Source organism: Poecilia mexicana, unplaced genomic scaffold (assembly GCF_051168715.1).
Source record: "Poecilia mexicana isolate PSO_F unplaced genomic scaffold, ASM5116871v1 scaffold_6, whole genome shotgun sequence".
Taxonomy (NCBI): Eukaryota; Metazoa; Chordata; class Actinopteri; order Cyprinodontiformes; family Poeciliidae; genus Poecilia; species Poecilia mexicana.
Window position 1 is genome coordinate 9,909,180 of NW_028263375.1, and position 26,278 is coordinate 9,935,457.

Sequence of the window (26,278 nt, forward strand, 5' to 3'; positions counted from 1 at the left end):
TTTTTCATGTCTTACTTACATATTATTTATCTATTTACTTATTAATTTGGGGGTTAAAATACAGTTTCAAAAGCACTATTTGATGAATGTTTGATTAATTTTGTACAATATTTCCAGATAAGAGTGATATTGTAAGACATGTTTTTATTAAACCATAGTGCTATAAACCGTCTCATTATATTTCAAACTAAATACTTAAATGCTCATTAAAAAAATTGCTTACGGGAAATAAAAAAAGATCAGCAAAATGAAAGGATGTTAATTTTTCTAAGCAATTCAGAAATAAATTCTGTGTGATATGGGGTAAAAAAAAAAGTGGCTGTCTGTTTGGAAGAAGTGTTGTGTGAATCTTGACATTTGAAGGAATGAGCAAGGGCAAAAACGGTGTTCATAAGCCCTTCCACAATAAATCAGAAGTGACAGAAGATTGACAGTAAAACAAATCAGTCCAGAATAGCCACCGACTGGAGGTCAAAGATGAAGCGAGAAAGCAACGACTAACAAGGAAAAATAACATTTTTCTCTTATTTAGATGAGGCAGCCCTGCTCATCATCTCCAGTTGATGTGAAACTTCAACAAATGTGATAGATGCAGGTGTGTTGTAAAGAGACTAGCACATTAGCAAAGAACATTTTGGATGTTCCATAGATCACAGACATTCTATAAAAATGACTGTCCAGAAAGATAACAAAAATTTACACTACTCAATAAAAATTGTAATGTTGCAATGAAAAAGACCAAAAGCAGACTAAAATACAGAACACGCCTGTTGTTTGACATGTATAATGTTTTACTTTAGCTTTTTACAAAAAAATAGATGAGTTCAAACGCAAGCAATACACTCAAATAAATTATTTAAAAAATTTACTCTTAATATTTTTGTTCAGTATGATTACAAAGGATTGTATTTATTGATTTATTTATTTATTTATTGATTTATTTATTTATTGATTTATTTATTTTTAAAAGATAACTTTTTTGCAGCCTAACCGTGTATGTATGTACCCTTTGACTGGATGTGGAATAAATGAAAAATATCCTGGATATTATAGTTGCAGAGGCAAAAAGATAACAACAAAAAACTGTAACATGATTTAAGAAGCTCTCTTTAAGATGCACAAAAATGATTGACTCCAGTAAACACTGGCATTTACCCACAATGCTCAGTGACAAACTTAAAGTCTTTTCTAATGTTATTTTAATGCACTCACCATCAAAGTTGGAGTACCACAGAGGTGTGTACTGAGCCCCTTTCTGTAGATAGTAAACACTAATGAATGTAATTCACCAACCAACTATTTAAATTCTCCACTGACAATGCTCACAAATTATCAATTTAATCTATCAGGCCAAAGTCCATCAGTTTATAATGCTATTAATGCTATCACTCCAACAGCACATTACTATAGACATCTATAGTCCTGGAAATGGTGGAAAACATTAAATATTTCAAATTCATTGGATAATAAACTCATTTTAGAGCTGCAAATGTGGTGAAATGTGTTTATTGTAAGAATTAATTTGTAGTTTTTAAAATAAATACACATACTTTTGACATTTGTATTTATCAGAAATGTTAAAAAAAAAGAAAATCATACTCCTTCTTTCCGTTCTCAGAAGTAGTGCATTTGTTGGAATACATACAATGTTTCAGATGACACACAGCATACTGAAAAATGTTTAAAACTATTACTTGATTTAGTCGTTTTCAATTCAAAATCTGCGGCAAAAATGTTTGCTTATGCCTTGTTTGTGAAGCTATAATAAGCAGCTATTTCAAACACTTTAAATATGTTATTGCATGATTTGCATGTTAATAATTTACTAGACCAAACAGTTTAAAAGACTGAACTTGTTTTCCTTTGTGTTTTATTTGTATTACTTTTATTATATATTATAGTACTCAACAGACTTATATTTAGGCTTTTTAACCCTATAATCAGTAGAATATTTGTGCCAAACTACAAACTTTGAAGGGGACAAGCCAGGATCAGCAGGAAAAAATCTAATGGAGTCATGCCCATTATTTTCTTATTTTGTTGAGATTTTTTTTGTTATCCTCTGGGAAAATCTCATCACAAATGTTTTCCATTTATGTGTTCTCCATATGTTTGTTGCTGTATGTCGTTTGAAGCGTTGTCAGTGTGGTGTAGCAGTACCCGTCTCCACCAACAGATGGCAGCATAAAGCAAGTCTCTGTATTAACCTTTATTTATCTAGGGTTTGTTTTTATGACTTGGTGCTTTCATTCTTTTAAAATTGTTCACGTTTATCAACAATACAACTGCGCACATGTCATTTTCCAACATTTTTGTGGAGATAAAAATCAAAAGTCATTGTAATTTAACTGACATGTGACTAAATCACGTCTATTTTAGATCTGTTAATATGTAAATAAAGGGGCATTATATTTACAACTCGGGTAAATTGTTTAAAATCACAATAATCTTTCGGATTACTCATTTTCTCCAAGAACTGAGACGCAGATCTCAATCGGATGAAAAAATAGATTAATCAGTTTGATGAGCAAAGACAGTTTTAGAATATATACCTGCAAAAGCAGCTTCCGATTTAAATTTCAGTCTGATCAGTTTTACTAGTAAATAATCTTAGTCAGAGGCATAGGCAGATACTGGGATCAACATAAATGGCTATAGCTGCCCGTGTTCATGGTGTAATGATATCATCCCGACTGTTTACCCGTCATTGTCACTATCTGATCAAGCAGCTTCCTGCAGCAGCGCCATTTCTGGCTGACAGCGGAACTGCAGGACGTCAAGTTAGGCACGACAGAGCTGCAACTTCCTGACTGAAACTTGTTAAAATAAAACAAAAGATATATATGACAATATATGACAATAAACAATAATATGACAATAATAAGGGTGTAGTCAAAGTTACAGAGGTAAAAATCTCTTCATATATATAAATATGATAATCATATTACAAAAAACTCTTCACTTCAAAAACAAAGAGAAAGAATCTAAATAAATCTTTTCTATCAAACTAATAATGGCTAATATGTTTGAAATAACGGTCTTCTTCATTTGCCAATGGCTACTTAGAAAGAAAAGCAAGGATTTTTAAGTGTAAAAACTTCCAAGATCTCAACTTTTTCAAGAACCTGTGCAGTTGAATAGATATTAACTCATTTTAATCTTTGTGAAACTCATACAAGTCAGAATATGGTCCACAAAGGTATATCCAGCAAGCTTCATTAACAGAAGAGTATTAGCTATTTGCCTAAATTTGTTGTTTTTGTAAAAACAAACAAACAAAAAAAGCTTGTTTTTAAGTATTCTTTAGTAAGAGATAAAAGATGTATTGCTATTCTTACTTGATTAAAACTACTGAGTATATAAATAAGTTTCATTTTGGTCTTAAAAATACCAATATTTCCACTTAACTCTGTATTCTGGTTCATCTGATGATGTAATTTTTAAATATTAAATGATTGATAGTTTTATCAGTTACTCCGCACTCGACTTACCAAATATTTTTTTATTCTTACTTGTGCAATTTCTTCGACTGCAACTTTTTATACCTGAGTATAAATTTTGGATATGTCTGGAAGTTATACATTGCAACCAAAGTTGATTAGGAACTCAATAACATTTACTTAAGTAGCATTTTGAAAACAACAACAACAACAACAACAAAAAAACAGAAGTAGTTTATTATGTTGTAATTTTTACTTGTTCTTGAGTAATTTTATTATGAAATATCTCTACTCTTGAGTAAAATTTCTGGATTCTCTACCCACTGAATGAATGAAAAACAAAAAAATTCACCAGACACAGAGACACACCTGCAGTTTTTGTTAAAGTTTCATGAATTTTACACAGAAAAAAAAAAAAAAAAAAAAAAAAAAAAAAAAAAAAAAAATATATATATATATATATATATATATATATATATATATATATATATATATATATATATATATATATATATATAAAACACTTTATTTGAAGGGGGGTGAATAAGACTGACATGACACTGTTATAAACATGACATAACACCTGTCATGAACATGAATAAGCCTTCATGAATATTTATGACTGTTGTCATAAAGCGTCATTCGGTAAATTATGACACTTTTAATACAAAGTTGACATTACCGTGTTTCCCCGATAGTAAGACACCCCCGATTGTAAGACGTATCGGGGGTTTCAAGGGGGTCGGCTAATATAAGCCGTACCCCGAAAGTAAGACATATGTCTTACTTTTCGGGGAAACACCTCTCATCTAGCTGCGCGCCGCCTCCTGCCCACGTCCGCACCGTCCCCCTCTCCATACGTCGCCGCGTCTGCCGCCTCCGTCTGATCCAAATGAGCGCCGCCTCCTGCCCACGCCTGCGCCGTCCCCCTCTCCATACGTCACCGCGCCGTCCCCTGCACTTGTCACTGCCATTAATTTTATGGTTAAAACAAAAAATTCGACAATTTTTTTCCCAATATAAGACATACCCCGAAAGTAAGACATAGTGGGGCTTTTGGGGATAAAAAGAAAGTAAGACACTGTCTTACTTTCGGGGAAACATGGTATTCACAATGTCTTTGTTATGACAACTTGACATTAACCAAGAAATCATTACTGATATAAATTTGTTATAAAAGTATTACTGATTGCACATTAAGAATTAGGTAACTTTATGTTATTAAAGGTAAAGTTTAAACAGTAATGATTTCTTAGTTAATGTCAAGTTGTCAAAACAAAGACATTTGGATAATGTCAACTTTGTATTAAAAGTGTCATAATTTACCGAATGACACTTTATGACAACAGTCATAAATATTCATGAAGGCTTATTCATGTTCATGACAGGTGTTATGTCATGTTTATAACAGTGTCATGTCAGTCTTATTCACCCCCTTCAAATAAAGTGTTACCATATATATATATATAGTTATTTTGTAATTGTTTTATTAAAATAAATTACTTTCATTTTGGCCTTACCAATATTTCCACATAACTTTATATTTTGGTTCGTCTGATGATGTCATTTCAAACATTACACAGTACTCTAATTACCAATTTTTTTTACTCTACATGTGTAATTTGTTACTTTTACTTGAATTAAAAAATTATGTTGAAGTGGAGCTGCTCCTACTTACTCGCTGGTGTTTAGTTCGAAAAACAATAAAATATCATATTACTAGACGTAAAAATATGTCTTGAAGTCACCTTAAATGTGCGTGAAGTTAATTTGTTCTACTTTCAGGAAGTATTTCCGCTCTTGCGTGCGGGTTTTTTGCGTGCAGCTTGACGCAGCCAGCCCCGTCTGTAGCTGCTTGCTGGCTGCTGCAGGCGTGCTATTTTGCAGCAGCGGAGACACCTCTGCGAAATGCCTTTTGTATGCCCGGCTGGTGTTTTTTCGTTGTTTTTTTTTTTTTTTTTTTTTTTTGGTTTCGTGAGGGGTCCTATCACAGTGTTTTTGTAGCCATGCTGTGCGCTGGGTCCGGCGGGGCTGTCCTAGCTGACTGAGCCGCTCCGGCAGCGGTGGGTCCGGGTGCAGTGCACAGCCGGGGGATGAGGCCTACTTGTTAAAGCTCCCCCACCACCCCACCGTCGCGATGGCTGATGATCAACAACAACCTGGTCAGAAGCCTGCCTCGGGATTAGGCTCTCTTCCAGCGCTGGTGCCAGGACTCCAAGGGCCCGAGGCCAACGCGTTGCAGTTCAAAATAAAGAATTCAATTTGGTAAGGATGGTGCTGATCCATCAAAAGCTAGCCTCACAATCATCGTATCTGACCATGGTAGAGGTAGGGAGGCACTGGTCTGCACAAAGCGGGCGAGAATAACACGCGTTTCCCCGAGCTAGCCTTGGTTTCTTCACCGGAACACGCATGCAGGGATCCGGAGACGGTGTCCGGGTTCGGGGTGATGCGGTAATAAGACGGCAGAGGCGGACTGGTAGCAGCTCTGATCATTAGCATGGAGCCATAGGAGGCCATGTTATAATAGATGACACCAACCCCACCGGTGGTGCTGATGCTCAGGATGATGACAGGTGTCAAAGCAGAATGCTGCACAGACTCTGGTTTTCACCATGCTGCACACATGCCTGCACATTATATTTGTAATTATCAGACGATGTGCTTGCTTTAAACATGTTTAGCCTGATTTCTGCTGTGCAGCATACACAACTGAATACCCAAATAGAATGCTTTTAAAAACAATCTCTATGTATATATGTAAATTTAATTCAGTAAGTAGTTAATAAACAAAGTGATAGTTTAAGGTAGGGATGATCGATATGGATATTTAAAGTTTATCGTGATATTTTGTGATTAGGGGTGCACCGATTGCAGCTTGTCGCAATAAATCAATTAATGCATGAGTTCAATAATTTCCATTTGCATGATTTATTGAAAAAATCTTCAGTCTGATAGGCTCAACTCAACTAACCGAAGGACAATTTTATTTACAGAGATTTTATATCCTGTTTCTGTTGTTTTGTTTATTTATTTTGGATATTTAAATGTCTTCCAGTTCCAATGTTAAATGTTCATTAGAATTGAAAGTTTATTGATCTCTGAGAATGTGTTCTTGCATTATTTATGACACTACCATTATATTACTCGAAATAACTTTTGGGACAATTTATCATCTAGCAGATTATCAGCCTATCACCATACTCCTAAAATGAAGAAAATTGGGACCGATTTATTGGTCGGTGGATTTATCGGTGCTCCCCTAATTGTGTCAACAATAAAAGTGACCATAGGAAGTATTTATTGTTACTGTTTTAAGTAACTCTATGGCTGCAACTGTGTTACAAAAATTATACCCTCCAAAACCCAAAAACATGCTGTTGAAGAACATTTCCATTTGTAATATGCTTCCATAGGACACCAATCACATCAAGAATGTGATATGGTATTATTAAATTGCAAATCGTAACTGCATTTAATTATATTTTCAGTTTTATTTTCAGTTATTGATGCTTTTAGTGAATAAACAGTGGAAAAAAATAGTAAAACTAACAATACAGACAATGTTATGGGGGTTTAAACATCTTCATCTGGGATACAATGTGACAACAATAAATCAAAATTATTGTAATAAGAAATTTATCTCAATAAATGATAAACTATATGTTAAATCATTTATCATTTAGTTGGGTTCGTGGTATGAAAAGAGATTTGTTGTTGTTGGTGATCTTAGATAAACGATACAATATTGTATTATAGTATTATCAATTATTGTGAAAAAAATCTTATAAGAATTTAAATTTACTGCCAAGATAAATTTCACTTATTGACAAAACAAAACTGTTTTGTTTTTGTTTTTCTTATGATCGGAAATGTTGTTTTTGTTATTTTCTAAACTGCCTGTTCCCCAGAAGCATCAATTAATATCAGTACATTAAAAATATGATTAAATGCAGTTACTCTGTGCAGTTTACTGATATAAATCACCTTTTTAAGTAAGTGGTGTAGTGAAGAAGCCAATTGTAAATGGAAATATTTTTTCAAGAACAATATTTGTGGCGATATAAAGGCTGTCATGCTGTCACAGCCTTTCAGTTACCTATAAAATTAAGTAATAAGTAGTTTTTTTTATCATAATCCTTATTATCACAATAGTGCCACAAAATAACGTGATTTAGTCTTAAATCCATATTGCCCACCCACATTATGTTTCCCTTCATTTCTTTAAATATTCATCATCCTTTGATGAATGAAAGCAATAAAATAACTTTCTATTTGCAAAGCAGTTTTTGATATCCACTATACAGATTTTAAAAAAATATTTCACTACATGATAATTGTTGATTATTTTAACAACAATAACACCCCATTTTTCCTCACGCTTCCTTCTTTTTTCAAATTTTTCCGATATCGTGATGTCCTCACTGCTCCTCTTCATTTTGATCTTGTCTTTAAAGTTTTTCAGCAGCTCCATTCAAAACTTTAAGTCTTCAAAGCTGATTTCAATTCTATATATATATATATATATATAAAAAACTCCCAAAAGGAAACTAAATGTTGTCGTAGCTCATATCATCCAAATATCTTCAGAGTCATCATAAATGGTGAAGCTGCAGGCAGGAGGGATCTCCAGTAGCAGTCAGTCTTGCAACAATTCTGAAGAGGCCCCTGACCGAAGACTGCTAGCATGTCATGACATGCTAACAGTCTAGTTTAGGCATCATTTGAGCGTCTGAGAGGCTAGTTAACTGCTCTCATTTGTAAAAACAACAACCTGTTGCCATAGTTACACATCATGGAGCACAGCTTCACAGCATTCAAAGCTGGAAGGAATAAGAAAATGTTTACAAAAGAGCAAAAAGAAGAGATACATGAAATATTGTAATAAATTAAAGTGATTGTGATGCAAATTGTTCTGATATTCTTTTCTTTCTCATTGTAGCAAATCTGTACAATCAAAAGTGGACAGCATATTGGTAAGTATCTGGACCCCCAACTCCTTTAATATCTCATCATTTTACATCACTAACAAATATTACATTATACTATTATACTAACCCTTACATGTTGATGTTTATTGCAGTTTTTCAAATAAGCTAACTTATTGAAAAATTATTATAGTTTAATTATTATTATTATTATAATTATTATTTTATTTTATTAAAAAATTAAATTCAAATAAATTTTATTTATAATATATTGTATTTATTCAAAAGAATAAATACATTTCTTTCTTCAAATAACACATTTATTTATCAAATAAATATTTATTTATGAATTCTAGTAAATAATTAATTATTTATTAGAATAAATACAAAATTAATACATTAATAATTAATAAAATAAAAGTATTTTAATTTCCACCTATGTGTGTAGAGTTTGGCTGCCCTCTGTTCTAACACTCCTAAAATACATTTACATAAATACATTTTACTTAATTACATAAAATTAAAATTTTTTAATTTGATTTAAAATTTTATGAATAAAAGTATAACAGTTAAACTTCATTATTTTATCAGATTTATTTGAATAAATAAACACAATTTATGTATTAATGTTTTGCATCAACTTATTAAACTAATTTTGCAGTATTTTACAAATGTGCACTCTTTATATGTATAAATCTTCAAATATGTTTTATACATTGCATAAAAGTTATTTTTATTTGAAATTTTTTGACGCTTTCTGTTTCTGCGTATTTGTTTATGAACGTTTGCAGGTTTATTTTCAGGTTTTCTAGTCAGAAAAATCCTCTACTGGCTCCATTTGTGAACATTTAGGTTTGGATTTGTTGCAGCTGAAGTGGATCACAGATGTTTTTCTGTACAAAGCAGGAACGGTGACATCAAAGCGACATAATCACGCTTTGTCTATTTTTTTTGTCGCACAAATAAAATAGAAAGTATTTTAATTTTGAGCGATGTGCGTAGAGTTTGGCAACCCTCCGTTCTGTTACTCCTAAAACCTGATCCGCCGCTTGGCTCCTCTGATGCGAAAACATCAAACGATTATGAAATGAGACGTGGAAGAGGCGGATTCTGTCTTTTGTTTCCTGGACTAAAATAAATAAAACATCTCTAATATATGAATGCGTTCATGTTTCTTTCAGAAGTGGAAGAAACGCCGTTCCGACACAATCTGGAAAATTATTTAATCTGATTTATTTTTCTGGTTTGGAAAAAAAATGGAGAAAAGGAAACAAGGTTTTAAAAAACAAGTTTGCATTGTCAGACTGTATTCCTAATTTTTGTGTCCTTACTTTCATTCCTTTTGTTTTCCGTCTTTCCTTTTATATGTTATTCCCTTCTTCCTTGTGTTCTTCATTTCTTGCATCCCTCCTTCCATCTTTGTGTCCTTCCTTCGCTTCCTCTCTCCCTTACGTCCTTCCTTTTTCCTTTTTCATTTCCTTATTTCTCTTCCTTAACCTTTGTGTCCTACTTGTCTTTTTTCTGTTTTTCCTTCCGTCTATGTTTTGTTGTATCCTCTCTTACTTCTATCTGTGCATCCTTCATTCCTTGTATACTTAAAATACTTTGTCAGAAGTAAAACATTAACGGTCACAATTTAGAAAGAAAGGAAGGAAGAATATATCCTTTCAAATACGATCCAGTAAATATTTCTTTGTTCCCTTTAACAGAATTTTAAGAGATATTTCCAGGAATATTGCTTCATACATTCAGCGATATTTCAATGGTTTTAACTGGTTGAATTGAAAATAAAAGTTTAAGTTTCTCCCACAAACTTAAACTTTTTAATCTGCCCATGAAGCCTTTTGTTTTAGTAATTTATAACCGAGGCCTGCTGTCGTATCCAAACAGGATGTGCGACTCGTAGTAAACGGCGTTTTCCGTGGCGTCTGATTGGCTGACGGCTTGTTCATTTGAGTTGTCATGGCAACAAAGAGGCAAACAGACGAGTGAGAGGCGAAATGAATCCATTCTTAGAAATCCAGCTGAAGGCCAGTCGGAGTACTCGGATGGTTCTGCAATCTTGAGTATTTTTCTGTCGCTGATATTTAAACACTAAAGCAGCTGGATGATATATTTACAGTAAATTTACCTTAGAATCGCCTTGACATTTCCTTAAACAGATTTAATTTGACTGCGCTGTAATATACTTTAGATCACACCAGAATCTGTGTATAATTAGATTGTTTGAAACTGATTTGATGTAAAAATTGGTCCTGTTTTATTTTAGATGACATTTATTTTGATTTGTATAAACACAACACACTAAATTTAATGTTCTGAACAGGTGAATAAACCAATGTTTACAGAAAAACTGACTTTTCCAGTTCGCCATGCTTCAAATATACAATCAGAGAAAAAGACAGAAAGAAATGACACAAGAAAAGAGAGAGGGATAGATTTAAGGACATGAGGAAGAAAAATTAAACACGGAATGAAGGAAGGAAGGAAATAGATAATTGAGCTAGGAAGGACACAATGAAGAGCATAAGGAAGGAAGGAAAGAAGGAAGCAAAGGACAAAAGAGGAAAAATTGAGGGACATAAGGAAGAAAAAGAAAAATGGAAGTAAGAAAGAAAGAAAGAAAGGAAGAATAGAGGGAAGAGATAATTGAGTTAAGGACACGAAAGGAAGAAAGAAAAAAGACAGAAAGAAAGAAAGGACACGATGAACATGAGGAAGGAAGCAATGAAAGAAGGAAGAAAGAAAGGAACATAATAAAGGAAAGCAGGACACAGGAAAAAAGAGAGAACGATTAAAGGACATTAGGAAAAACGGAAGGAAGAAAGAAAGGAAGGAGGGAAAGAAACAACTGAGTTGGGAAGGGCACAAGGAAGGAAGGAAATGAGGAAGGAAGAAAGGGAGGACACAATAATGGACACGAGGAAGGAAGGACAGATTATCAGCAAGAAAGGAAAGAAGGGCACAGAAAGAAGGAAAGGGAAAAAGGAATGAAGGAAAGAGGAGATGATTAGAAAGAAGGAAAAAGGAAGGAAGACTGGACATGTTGAAGGACAGAATGAAAGATGGACAAAAGGGAACGGAAGTATCTGAGGAAGGGAGGAAGGACACAGAATGAAAAACGAATGGAAGGACAAAACTTAAACGATAAAAATCTGGAAATACAAATTCTCTGAATTACTTTAAATGCTCCACATTTCTCCAGGTTCTGTAAAAATTTGGAAGCAAATCAAACGGGAATAAGTAATTTTTTATGTCATGTTTATTTAAACCGTCGCTCCTTTGTGTTGTTTTCATTTTTTACAGCAAGATGTTGAGAAGTTTACAGACATCGAAAAGCTCTACCTCTACCTTAAGTTGCCTTCTGGTCCCAGCAGTGGCAGTGATAAAAGGTAGGAAACACAACAAACCGAAGTTTAACACTTTGCTTCTTCCTCACAGGGAAACCTTTTTATCCATTTCTTTTACATTTTTGAACTGTGTGTCATTTCTGCCAGCTATTCAAATCCCCGCTCACTGGCTAAAATCAAGCTGAGCAAGTTTAATGGCAGCTTTATTTCCTATTCGCCACATTTATTTATTTATTTTGCTGCATCATTTTTGATTATCAGTATGAACCAAAACACTGAAATATCTCTAGATTCCTGCTCTATACCTAGCTGTCTGTGTGTCATTTGTTTCCCTATATCTATTCATCACCCCGACCCCCAAATTCTGCCCATTTGGACTGGGAATGAGAGGGGGTCCTCTACTGCTGGATTATGGTATTACAGTTTCTGTATTCGCAAGAAAAATGATGCAGAGCGGTCCAGGACTCGGCGCACTCACCATGTTTCTCTTTTGTTTCGGCCCCTTTCCAGTGACCAGAGTTCCATGTCGTCGAGCCGTACTCAACAGATGTATGCATTCAACTGGATACGCAATCACCTGGAAGAGCACCTGGAGACGTCCCTCCCCAAGCAAGAGGTGTACGACGAATACAAGTGGGTGAAGAGAGAGAGATACGCAGAAAATGTATTTAGTTTTAATGAGAAGCGATGTAAAACACAGTCTGGTTTTGTTCAGGAGCTACTGTGACAATCTTGGCTACAATCCACTGAGTGCAGCAGACTTTGGGAAGATCATGAAGAATGTCTTTCCCAACATGAAGGCTCGTCGTCTGGGCATGAGGGGAAAATCAAAATATCCTTACAATGAAATCAAGATGTTCAAACACTGAGTGAATGTTTATTTATCGCAGATGTCCAGTTTTAGATTTTGTAAAGTTAATTGGTGTAATTAGCAGCTTTTTTACAGTGATCAGTGTGCAAAAACACAAAGTCTTACCTGGTATTTTTGATGTAGTTTGTGTTGCAGATATCTTATTGCACTTGAAAAAACATAAACTAGCAACTTTTGAGCGAGTTATAGGAACTTGTTTTAAGTCAGTTATTCTTGAAAATCAATAAAATACCAATATTTTATTTATCAAAAAAATTAATTTATGTTTATTTGTTCTACATAATTCATTATATATATATTTATTTATTTGTTTTATTATTCATTCTAAATAATTTATTATTTATACATATGTCTATATATATATATATACATATACACACACACACACACACACACATATATATATATATTGCATTATTACAACTTCTTTTTTCACATTATTATGACTTTTTTCAATTTACTGTTGTTCTATTACAAATATATATGAAATGTATCGGTGTCCCCTACATTTCATAGAGGTTTCAAGTCTGTGACATCCTGGTAATCTTGGTTCCTGATGCCAAGATAATCAGAGAATCATCCTGGGTTTGGATTCTTGTTCTGATCCTTAACTCCGTCGCACATACTGCTACAGCGGGTTAAGAAAGAAAGCTTTCGTTCACATGCCATCCCTACCCAACCTGGATCTGCAGAAATCCGGTGACGGGGTGAGTTGCAACAAATCTCGCTTCACTCAAACCTTCCTGAACCGTTTCAGTATCCTTAAACCGGCTCTGCTGCGGTTTGGACAGTGTGAGCTGATGGAGTCGAGCGGTCAGTCTCCCAGCGCCGAGGATGAGATGAGGTCCGCGGCCTGCGGGCTGGTGTGTGAGTGGGCGCAGAAGGTGCTGAGCCGTCAGTTTGACAGCGTGGAGGACCTGGCTCGCTTCCTACTCAACAGTCACTACATTGGTACAAAGTCCATGGCTGCTCTCACTGTTATGACTGGAACACCCACAGGTAGGACACCTGCTGCCGGGATTGTATCTGTTTGTGTATGCTGGACGCTCACTCTGCCGATGCTAGAAGAAAAGCGGACTGACTGGTTTACATTCTTTTAATGACTTCATATGGTTGCTGCTGCATGCACAATGTTTATAAAGCAATTCACAGATGAACCTTTTGGTATACATCCTCTTCTATTATTATCTGCAACAAAAACAAATAAAGCAGATAATGTTATTGTTGAAAGAGTCAGGCATATATACATTTTTACTGTAATAAGCAGGTGTTACTGACATATCCAAAATCTGACTTGTTTTTTACTTTATAACCAAATTTATAACTCTTGCAAACATCAACCATAAACTTTTTCACAGTAGATGATCTATTTATCTTCAATACATGTAAAATATGTGACTATTTCCACATATTATCAACAAGATTGACATTTACCTAAGAAATTTATTTTGGATTTTGACATTTACTGATTGACACAGAAGTAGAATTCTTAGAGTTTAAATTCAAAGTTTTGTGGAAAAAAGTCAGAATTTTGAGATTAAAGTCAGGTTTTATTTACTTGAACCAGATCAGGCAGGAAATGAACAGAGACAGAAGCGTGGAAGACATTCAGCAAATTTCTGAAAATGAAATTTTGACCAGAGTAATGTGTCTGATCTCTACAGCTTCTTTTTGAACTGTTCTTGCCTTGACAGGAATGAAGACCCCAACTCCAGCCTCTGCATTCATTCCCACTGCTGAGGCAAACTCTTTCCAGCCCCAAGTGAAGACCCTGGCGTCGCCCTCTGTTGACGCAAAGCAGCAACTGCAGCGCAAAATCCAGAAGAAGCAGCAGGAGCAGAAGCTTCACTCGCCACTGCCCAGTGAGACGCAGGTGAAGCGGACGGAGGCCAGTACGCCCGGACCCACCATCCCCTGTGGCAGTCCTGCGCTGCTGTCCCCTCAGCCAACCATAGGAATCGTAGTAGCGGCCGTCCCCAGCCCAGTCCCGGTACATGTCCTGAGTTTTTCTCCATTTTTCATCTTTCAGTCATCACACTGCAAAAACACCAAATCTTACCAAGTAGTTTTTAGCGCAGATATCTTATTACACTTGAAATGAGACAAAATCAATGTAAAAGTAACTTTTTATCAAGACATAGAGGTTTCTTTTAAGCAAATAATTCCCATATATTGATGAAAAAGTGCTAGTTTTATTGGCAGATTATCTCACTTACAAGACATTGTTTCCATGTTATAAGTGAAATAACCTGCTAATGTAACTGGTACTTTTTCATCAATATTAAGAGATTATTTCCTTGAAAACAACTGGCCAAATCTTGGTGAAAACTTACTTTTAAGTTAGTTTCTCTCATTTCAAGTGTTCTAAGATATTTGCACTAGAAACTAGACCCAAAATACGTGGGAAAACTTGGTGTTTTTGCAGTGACAAACTTGTCAAAAATGAAAGCGTTGTGCAACACCGATGATCATCGTGCCGGAATACAGTGCGCTAATGAAGCCTAAAGGCGTTTTATGAATCAAAGCACTCAAATCATTTGATGAATCGTTACAGCCCTACTCCAGAGACGTGGATTATGTGTGTAAGTGTACCAATAAGTGGTGTTTTGTTCCTCAGGTACAGAGAAACAGGCAGTTGATGACCTCACCGAGCCCTGTGGGGACAGCGGAAGGAAAAGTGTTGCCTGTAAACTTCCAGGTTGTCACTCAGTCTCTCAAACAGTCTCCCAAAACACCACAGAATGTCCCAGCAAGTCCCGTGGGAGACAGACTGGCACGACATGGCACGCGGTACGCCCAAATCCTTCCCAAGCCCTCTGCCACGAGTGCCATAACCCTGCGCTCTCCCCCCACGCTGCTCATCACCAACAGCCCCATAAAGACCGTGATGCCCTCTCCCCACGTCAGCTCTGTCAACGTGGTGAAGATGACGGCCATCGCTCTGGCCCCCAGCAGCAGCAGCAACAGCAGTGTGCGACCAGCCTCTGCTGGCGTGAGCGTCGCAGCTGCTTTGGACGATTCCCAGCTGTCCCAGAGCGGGAATTCGGCAGCTCCCCAGTCTCCTGCAGTCAAACCTGCTGCAACGTTGACCCCAACCCTCTCTGCGGACGCCAAAGGGTTGTCTGACACTGGAAGTGACAATAATTCCTTGTCTGGGCCAGAGAAGCATGTTGGAGGAGCCAAAGAGGAGAAGATGGTAAAATTCAGAGCTGCAAGTGAGCCGAGCTTTTTTGTGAAATGTTCCCCAGGACCAGAGAAAGGGTTGCGGACAAAGAGCGACTCCGCTTCCCCTCCCAGCTCTGCATCTGGGACTCAGGACAGCAATAACAGTAACTGCCATGACAGTACTTTGTACTTGACTGTTGATAATCAGAACTCCAATGGCAACACGTCGTCCAACGGCTCGTCCGCTGTTACTCTCACATCTAAGGATGCCTGCCTAGATGCCAAGAGCCCCAGGAAGCGTGCAGCGGGGGAATCCCACGTTATTCCTGTCAAGAGGGTCTTTATCTCCCAGCAACCGGTTGCTGTCATTGACAATCCCAAACCTGGGTTGAACACTGCAATGAAGAGAATTCCCAGACCAGGAACCCCTGCGAGACCAGAGAGTGCCCCCTGCAAAGGGATTGCCAAACACACGGCGTTGGGGCCCAATCAGATCCTTGCACTTACAGACGCACCTCTCACGCACACCGAGGGAACGCAGACTGCCGCGAAACAGCAAGATTCAAAACACGAGGACCATTCCATCGCTGTGGATCCCTCTGCCGGACCAGCAGGAAGCAACGCGTCTGACCAGGCGCTGCTGCAGCAGATCACCGGGGACCCTCGTGCCGTTACGGCCAACTCAGGACCACACGAAGCCTCTATGAGCGATTTAAAGAGCACAATATGGGAGACTCAGCAGATACCAGCAGAACACAAACAGGCTCCTGCTGACCAGCTCTCCATGATGGCTCAACCGTCCGATGCCTCGGGCCAGCTCACCCTCACACAGATGGTCGACTTTGCCAGTTCTCAGCCGAACATGGACTACTTCTCGTTCAACGATGACGACATGACGCAGGACAGCATCGTGGAGGAGCTGGTCCAAATGGAGGAGCAGATGAAGCTGAAGGGCCTCTTTGGGAACTGTGTTGACGTGTCTGGGTTGCAGGGTCAGTCGGCCGGCGGTCAGGGCTCCATCCTCGCCGCCCATCAAACCAGTTCGACCTTTTACCACTCGACTCACAGCAGCACCACCCCTGTTCAGACTCCCACCCCGACTCCGACACCCACCCCGACGCCAACTCCCACTTCTGAGATGACGCTCGCGCACAGCCTGACCCGAGAGAGCCCCTGCTCCCGAATGGCTCCCGTCACCCCCGTAGACGGAGCGATGGGCCGGCACACCCCAATTAGCACGCCGCTGTCCAACTGCAGCAGCAGCGTGCCGCCAAGCCCCGTGGAGTGCAGGAATCCTTTTGCTTTCACTCCCATAAACTCGAGCATCACGGGATATCATGACGCGAGCATCGTCTCCAGCAGCCCTGTCAAACCCATGCAAAGGCCCATGGCGACGCACCCTGACAAGGCCAAGCTGGAGTGGATCAACAACCGTTACAACAGTAACTCTGCCGGACCTCTGTCTAACCACAGCATCGGCATTCTGCCGAGCTACCAAGACCTGGTGGATGATCAGTTTCGCAAACCTCACGCATTTGCAATTCCTGGCCAGTCGTTCCAGTCTCAGGCGAGGCAAGACGGCGCTCACTTTGGACGCATTACTCCAATTTCTCCAGTGCAGCAGCAGCAGCAAACACAGCAGCAGCAGGCAAGTGGTGTAACGACTCCCACCAAGCAGGAGAGCTTCGCCGTACCTGCACCGCTAGACAACAAGGCTTCAGCCTCTACGGCGTCCAACACTTTCCGCTGCCGCAGCGTTAGTCCCGCTGTGCGGCAGAGGAACTTCAGCGGTAATGCCAACCCCCCGGCCACCACCACGAGCACCACAACAACGACTCGAGCCGTGGTCTCGCCCTTTAACTCCCCCATAACCTCAGAAGTGCTCAGCATCCTGTCCAACAGCCAGACTGTCAGCTCTGTGCACAGCATGGTGCAGCGCAGCCAGTCCGTGCCTCTGAACATCATGATGCAGAGCGAGATGCTGCCTGTGCAGGGTCAGAGCAACACCGCCAAGATCACCAGCGTCCTCCTCAGCAAGATGGAAGCAGACGGAGATGACTCCGTCCGTGGTCTGGGCATCAACAACCTCCCCTCTAATTACACGGCCCGCATGAACCTCACCCAGATTCTAGAGACGGCTCCGAGCTTCTCGGGAGGAACCGCGTCCCAGAATCAGCTGCCCGTCAGCTCCAGCCCTGCTGCCTTCGAGCTCCAGCAGCATGGCTACCTCACAGCTGGGGACACTCAAGCACAAGCAGGTCCCAGTGAGCAAGACCAGCACCAGCAGCAGCAGCAGCAGCTCCGAGAAGATCCCGCGCAGACACAACCGCAGCTCCTCCTCCAGAGCACACAGCAGCAGCAGCAGGAGGCGGAGGACGAACAGCAGCAACTCGATTTCAACAACACTGTCAAGGACTTGCTGGGCGAGGACGGACTCAATCCCAGCTCCCAACTGGTGGGTCAGGTCGCCTCGGAGCTCAACGCAGTGGCGTCCGACTTCTCCAGCGACATCAGACTGACCTCAGATCTGTCCAGTAGCATCACTGACCTTAACACGTTGGACGCCAACTTGCTGTTTGACCCCAATCAGCAGCAGGAGCAGTACGAAGACTCGACACTGGAAGAACTAAAGAACGACCCACTTTTCCAGCAGATATGCAGTGATACTGTGAATTCTGGTTTTGAGTGGCTAGAGAGCAAAGACCAGCCTACTACCGTGGAGATGCTGGGTTAACGTTCTCTTCTACTCTGTATGATTTATGTTCTCTGTTTGTTCAGTTTGGTGCACATGTATATATCTGTTTTTAACCCATCGTTTGTCGGAGTTTGTCTGGACTTTGGCCGTTTGTTCTGTTCAAAGTGCCATGCTTGCCAGAGCAATCTCCCGCCACCTTTCTGCCCTCCCTCATCATTTGTCAACAATATTTCAGTATTTTGCTCACTTTTCTCCCTCATCTGAGATCTAAAATATTAGCATTTCAAGAGAAGGGTGCGAACACTCTGTGGCAGCATGCACCGACAAACAAAGAGCAGATATGTGCGCTTTGAAGGGTAATCTTTATTAATGCAATATTTATACTTTACGAACAACAAAGGAATAGGAAATGCTTCGCAAATCTGGCACACGAGAGTTCACCAAAAAAAGAAAAAAAGCATATTCTCCTTTTAACGTGTGCAGTTCAAGTTCAACCAAATGGAGACAATATTGGTTATCGTGGTATATGCACATAAAAGTTGTAGTACGTTTGCCTGCCATATCAAAATAAATATAAAAAGGGCAGCATCTTTAGCTGCCAGGTGCTGAATTTCTGACATAATCTTTATACTTTTATCATAAACCAACATCAGTGGAAAACTGATTCATGTGTGAAACCTCTCAAAGCCTATACTTCTTGTACTGTTTATTATCTTCAAAAAAAAGGGAGTCTGTGGGTCATTAGGGAGAAGATGGAGATGCAGGCCACTTTGTGGAGTATTTATTGAAAAAAATCAACAACTTGGCTGCCTTATTCCCAAAGTTTAAGGCCTTACGCCATTGTTAGATGAACTGTATATAGTATAATGTTAAGATATCCAGAGCTTCATCCTTTCACGGCAGCTGTTACTCTCATATTTTAAGTTCCTTTCTCTGTTCTTGTTTTGCATTGTTACAAGATAGACGGGTGCTGCTCATTCCCATTTTTCATACCTTTTTTTTTTTTTTAGATGTTTCTTGGGAATGAAGTGGAGCTGTTGGTGGCATTTCATACCAGCCATGGTACCAATTTGTACCTGCTAGGAGGGCGTTTCCTACCCTATTTGACAACTGAAGAGTTAAAGTGATTTTCCATGATCTCCTTATAGTTTGTATTTGGTTATGTAACAGCGAAAAATACTATTGCTGCGTTTCAGTATGCCACCCTGAACCTTTTCCTACCTGGAGCCTTTTATATTACCCTGGCCGTATGTGGGGTGCAGTGAATGTTGTAAGGTGCAAAACTGTGTTGTTTATGTAAAGGACGTCCAGAATGGGTGAAATGTAACAATTTCAAAGTTCCTTTTGACTTCAGGAACGTTTTTCAGGACTCAGTGTTGTTTTCTGGGCCCATTTTAAAGCAATTTCAAAACAATCCTTCTTGCCACGGGACTATTTTAGTGTTTTAATCCTTTTAAGCTACAACGCAAAGATAAAGACATGTAATGAGGCACTGCTAATGGCCATCTGCAACATGTTTCTCAGACTTAAATTAGTAATTATCTAAGAAATTTAAAATTTTATCTGACTTTGAAGTGATTTTAGTAGAGCAGAAATAGCTGAAAATCAGCAGAAATAAAACCTCCTGATGCTTTTATTTTTGCAACAGGAGAGTCTGTCTCGCATTCAGCTTCTGAACAGGATCTTGGTCAACACTCCTGGAGTAGAAAGACATTCCCACTCACAGTCAGCATTTGTAATGTGCATGAACTGCACTGATTTGGACTCTCGCATTGGAAATGCATTCCAGAAACGGCTTGGGTAGAAAAAATAGTCCTATAAAAAATGTATTCTGGGAGAAAACAATCAGAATGCTCCTTTAAAGTCTGACTGCCCATTTGGTTTTGTGACTGTATTAAATTCTATCTTCCAGCAGGTGGTTGTTGGAAGTAAACTCTTCTTAGCCCACTTCTCTCCAGAATTTAATTTCCTGGGCCCTTTCATATCTGTTTGTAGCATACATTTTGACAGCATGATGGAAATCTGTGCTGTTTATGTAAATTATGTGCACACTAATAAGTGGATAAAATGCTTGGAGAATAAAAAAAAAATCAGAAATGTTTAGGAATCTCTCACCACGCAGCTCCACCATGAATTTTCACCAAAAGGGCCGTTTTCTGGGGTGAATTTCTACCGTGGCGGTTGGATTTGGTTCTGGTTCCTGAAGAGGAAATGATGAGGGTTAAAAAATGGTCCCAGAAAACGGTGCTGTTCCTGGAAAAGGTTGCTGTATTTGAAACAAACCTTTAGTCATTTTAGTTCGATCAGGGTTCATGTTTGTTGCCATGTTTCATAAGCGTCATCTGGTCCAGACAGGAATCAGAAATAAAGTAAATGGGAATAGGATGAGATTTCTATGAGCATTTCCATAATTCATAAAAAAAAACCTTCACTAGCAACAAAAATGAACGAATATGCAAAGATTTACGTGTGGACTGGTTTGTTTACGGGTGCGAAACAGTAAAAAGAAGCGATGAATCGGCAACTGGTGGGTTTGAACCGAAGAACCAACTCCATAAGGTATTGGCTACAACCTTATTGGTGGGAACAAAACTTGCCACGCTGTCCTTTCAATTGTGAGATGTTTTTAGTTTTTTTTTTTTGCACTCCCAAGCTAGAGAATTTCAACGGCATGGAGAAGGTTTTGCAAAACCAGGAGGACCGACAGGTTCTTGCATGAGCGTCACGGAAATAATGTTTGTGCAGATCCAGGCCTCATTTTCATGCCAAAGACGACCCGTTCCAAGAATCGTAAGAGATTATTCCACACAGAAACACTCCGCGTTTAGCATCCACGACACAACAGGAGAGCGGGGCAGCATCAGAGATTTAAGAGTTAAGGCTTAAGTTGAATCTTCTGTACAGTTTGTAAAATAGTGAAATGGTCACTGTCCTATGTTTTATAGGTAACCATGGACCTGAAAGCATGTTGAAACCATCACTGCTAGCCAGGTAGGCTCTGTGATACAGTAGGATGCTTGCTTCAGTTTTTTGGCTATATTGTCAATGTTGTAAAAGTCATGTTTAAGCTCCATCTGTAAATACAATAGATACATAGAGATTTGGTGTATCCAGACACTATATTATGGCCATTATCCTAGCTAAGTATGTGCCATTGAAAAGAAAAAAGAAGAAGCTTAACAGATTTATAGTTGGCAAGATACTGTATGTTGTGTGTTACATTTCTGGCTCAATGTGTCGTAACAGTAATGCTGTCTGGTCTCGCTTGCTGATTTTATTTGACTATTTTTATTATTAATTTTGGTTTTTATACTCAAAGATAAATAGGTCTCTGCAGTTGCAGAAGTGATGTGTGCTGTGAGCAGGATCATTAGCATGGTATATTAAGAAAAAAAAAGTTGTGATACTGTTAGCTGGTTGCAGACTTCTCTGTGACATTGTGCTCAAAGTTCGTCAGCAGACACTGGAGAAAAAAAAAAACAACAAAAAAAAGTTTCAACAAACTTTGGAGGTTCACGTTATTGCACTAAATTTTTACGACACATGGCTTTGTCACACCTTTATGGACAAAAATGATAAATTATGATGGGTGCCCGCTTAGAAAAAGAATAAAAGGAAAGAAAAATATTTTTTATGACAAGATGAGTAAGGAAAATAAGTGGATTGTCAGAAAATGACTAATTGTCTTGTAGCAAAATGTGCATTAATCTCAGTGAGATACACGTTTCTTACTCGTTCTCATACATGAGAATACAAAGCATTGAGGGGGGAAAAAAAAGCTAGAATAACCTTTTAAAACCTACATGCTCATTATGTTGATAAATGATTGTATACATGCATGTGTGATGACTTCTGTTGTATATTCTTGGTAACCACTGTCTTCTGTGATGTAGGCAGGTTCTGTTAACCAGACTGGCAGTGCTAGTTTCATGAGTTACTTTACGTTTTATTATTATTATTATTATTATTTTTATTACGTGTGACTGTGCTGTTTACTAAGTTAATGTTCTATTTTTTCTGGAGTTTTTTCAATTTGACATTTTCCTATTTTGATAAATGCATTTGTGAAGAAACATGTTTTCTCTTAATTACCTTCTTTAACAACATAGCACTGATATTTGACTTTAAATGAAGGAATTGCACCTCTTTATGATTACAGCAGCTCCATCAAGCAGTGACTCTTGACTCTTTACCTTTTACTGACCCGACCCTGTTTGACTATCGTGTCCGTTTCTACCAGTAGAAGAAGAAGAAAAAAATCAACCCTCCTCTGTGTTGTTGTCTGGTGTTCTGCTTAATGTACAGTAGCTTGTTAATATTGCAAACGCGTTGTTTCTTTTTCAATGGAAAGTACTCACTGGTGAGATTTTTAAAGTGGTTTTAAAAGCCAATAAACTTTTTTAAAGAACGTTGGGCTCTGTTTAAGTGGTGATTATTTAAAATTTGAGGCTTTTCATCCTATTAAAGACTATAAATACAACTTGAATTTTCAATAAAGGGAAACATAAGTCTGTAAAACATTCTGATTATTAGTTACTTCATTAATTGAATTCATTAAATTCATTAACCTATGCAAAAATTTTGTTAATATGTTTTGAAATTATGTCTTTTATTATGGTTTACTAAAAATAGAAACTTTGTTGTTTTGGTATTTTGTAAATTGAATTAATCTTTTATTAAAGCAACACTGAAAAATTTAGAAAAACTTTGAATTTAGGACATTCATTCAGCTATCTTTTTAACCAAATTACTTATTGGTATCTTTGCAATTGATACTCCTCTATCACATTTCACAGGGTTGCATCATTCAAAGAGACGCTGGCTGTCTTTACCTTTCTCCCCTGTCATCCAGACTTCTGGCTCATCTGCTTTCCTCTCTTCAGTTCAGCTCAGAGGTTTTCTATACTTTTTAGGATCAGTTGCCAATGGAAGATGGTTAATTTGTTTGAGTGTTGAGATGTTTCTGTTGATTTGGCCGTCTTTGATCACTGACATTTTGGAAACCTGGATGTTTTTCAAAATGTCCTGGATGCTGAAAGTTCACTAAAGTTCACTGGAACTTTAGGAGAGAAATAAGCTATGACATCAAAATCTACCTGGTGTATTTGTTGCTGGAGAGGTCAGTCTTTGCCTCTTTTAAAGCACATGATTCCCAGTAGAGTGTAGCACATGCTAATGTTTGTGACAGTAAGATAAAAAAATATATTTCTGGCTTACTTTCTAAACAACCAGTTGGTAGTGTCCAATAAGTATGAAGCTATGAAGACTTGGTGATTATTATCTTGACTGGAAGTTGAAGTAAGTGGCTGTTTTCTTCCAGATATTACAAAATGTAATGGAAAATCTTGTCATGTTCTCTAGTCTTTCTCATTTGTGTGGCCAGTGTAAATGTCTATACCAAAAAACACATTGTCATGGATCATAAAATAAAGCTTTGTGGACACAAAATATTAACTTGGAATGTATGAATTTTAAAAATACTTAGGTAAACTTATTTCTAAAGAATTATTAAAGGTGCCAATAATACAGTATATTCGTTTGATTTAAGGAAAACAACACACATTTAAAATTTTGCCCAGTCAAAATTATGCAAAGTCCTAAAACCTTTCCATGTCCTTCTTAAGCTAAGGTTAGAGGTCATCTCCTAAAGATGAGCCCTGGCCAATCAGAGGCAAGCTAGCAGGCCCTCTGCTCTGCTTTCCCAGGGCCTTGCGGTATTCATAACATGCTAATGACCTTAACCCTATTGATTGTGGCCGAACAGCCGGACCTTCTGCCATGTGGACCTCAGCCGAGGTTTAGCCATCTGATTCAGGGAACCTTTATGGCTTTGTCAAATTTTCTAATTTCTGTGTGTCAATAATCACACAATCTAGTTGTGAGGTGAAGCAACTACAAAGGCATGTGCTGTTTTCTGAGTCAAAAACAGAATAAAACAATATACAGCTGTGGAAAAATGAAGAGCCCACTGCAGTGAACCCCATTAAAAACCTCCAGGTTATTCCACCACATATTGATTTCTGATCTCTTCCTGAGGTAAAACATTAGTATTGTTGTTTCTAAAGGAACATGAACTTGTCTTCTTTGCATTATTTAAGGTCTGAAAGCACTGCATCTTTTTCCTTATTTTAACCATTTCTCATTTTTTGTAAATAAATCCTAAATTTTTGCTTGTAATTCTGGAGACATGTTGTCAGTATAGGTCATAAAAGAAATCATAAAAGAAAAGAACAATGTTCATTTTACTCAAACATACAGCTGTAAAAAATAAATTCAGAGAAACTGATCATTAAAAGTGGTATTTTAATTTTTTTCCAGAGCTGTATGTGCATGTGTTTTTAGAAAAATTAAGCATTTGCTTTTTTGATAATGAGGTATCCATGTGCTAGTTAACACACATGCATTGAAAATAAACTAATTGCAATAGGATTTTTTTAAAATAATTATTTGTCAGAGTATAAAATCTTTGACAAAATCATTACAAAATCTTAACCACTGACTAAGCACATTAACAAATACTATCACCCTGACAACCAGTTTTGGAGCCTTAAATTATAACTATAAGGCTTAGGATGATTAAATCAATACCCCGCTCTAATCAATATATAATTAAACTCTGCTCTTCTCATTTGATTGCATATTGAATCTTGGACGTACAGGCCTGGAGCTACAATCTGTCCAAATAATTTAGGGATAGTTTTGACAACAGCAGTGTGGTATATGTAATATGAGGTATGGGAGCGAGGACTTTATTTACCTGTAGCAGGGTGCTGGTGTTTTGCTGATGCAGCATGGCTGAGCTCCCAGCTGGTTCCCATTGTAATGCTGCTGAATGAGGCCTCTGAAAGAGGAGGGTCATTGTCAAAAGGCACGGTCGCTGGATCAATATCTGAATTCATTAAGCAGCTGACCTCCAGCTATCAATATCTCTTCATAATTACCAGGTTGTGCAGCATAAGCGAGCAGATGCAATGCAAACCTTTGTAGGTTCTGGTAGCTGATAATTCACTTTGCTCACTGAAATTAGATGTGCAAAAAATCTACAACATAGAGATCACAATCCAATCAAGCTATGTGCTGCGTGACTCAAAATCAGATATTTATATAAGCAGCTTTATTGGTAATATCTGTAACACACTGCTTACTGTAGAAGGCATTTCAGATCTATGTTCAAAAATTCAATCCATTCCAGTTCAGTTTGGCCAATGGCTGCATGGTACAACATGACATGTACTTGAGTTATCAAAACTGATTAGGATGCACACAAATTATTTGGAAAAATTGAAGAACTGTATCTAATAAAGCAAAAAGTTTAATTTTACTTTCTTTATGCACTTAAAGTAGGTATGCTCCTATGGCATGAGCTCAATGTTTAGGTCAAACAACAACAAAAAAAATGCTTACTCTTCTGTATGATTCTATGCAGTCTGTTAGTTTGTGTTTTCAAGTACCTGCTAATAAAAATAATCATCTGAAATTAAGCCTTGGTAACAGCAGATAGTGATTAAATCAAGATGGAAAAGTACCGCTGAAAGTTGGATGTCTTCTTTTTTTTTTCTTTTTTACTAACCTTAACCTCAAAATCTAAAATGACTACCACATGTTTACATCAGATACATGTTTTTGTAGAAATTAACAGTTTATTTGTGTTTCTGTCAGTTTGTATCTCATTAAGTCACTCAAAAATAGTAGGACTGCACATTTATGTCGGTGAGCTTGTTGCTGTTGTCTTTGAAACTGTAGCCAGCCTGGTTATTCAGCTGAAAAACTAGCAAAGATGTCATTTCTATGCCCAAGTTCTGACATTGGAGGTAAGTGTAACACATATT

The 26,278-nt window shown here is 38.0% G+C and overlaps 1 protein-coding gene across 2 annotated transcripts; it reads left to right on the forward strand.

Moving 5' to 3' along the window:
* Positions 1 to 4,983: 4,983 nt before the first annotated feature.
* Positions 4,984 to 22,857, forward strand: rfx7b (regulatory factor X7b). 2 transcript variants are annotated; one of them, XM_088006212.1, is made up of 10 exons: positions 4,984 to 5,705; positions 8,383 to 8,416; positions 11,675 to 11,760; positions 12,028 to 12,132; positions 12,229 to 12,351; positions 12,434 to 12,550; positions 13,212 to 13,296; positions 13,381 to 13,588; positions 14,284 to 14,579; positions 15,207 to 22,857. In XM_088006212.1, exons 1-10 carry the CDS (start codon positions 5,578 to 5,580, stop codon positions 18,486 to 18,488), a joined length of 4,464 nt encoding a protein of 1,487 aa, XP_087862338.1. In that variant the 5' UTR covers positions 4,984 to 5,577; the 3' UTR covers positions 18,489 to 22,857. The 2 variants fall into 2 exon arrangements, with proteins under 2 accessions (XP_087862338.1, XP_014845099.2); XM_014989613.2 differs by lacking the exon at positions 12,028 to 12,132 and having other exon boundaries at positions 4,985 to 5,705.
* The last annotated feature ends 3,421 nt before the right edge of the window (positions 22,858 to 26,278 follow it).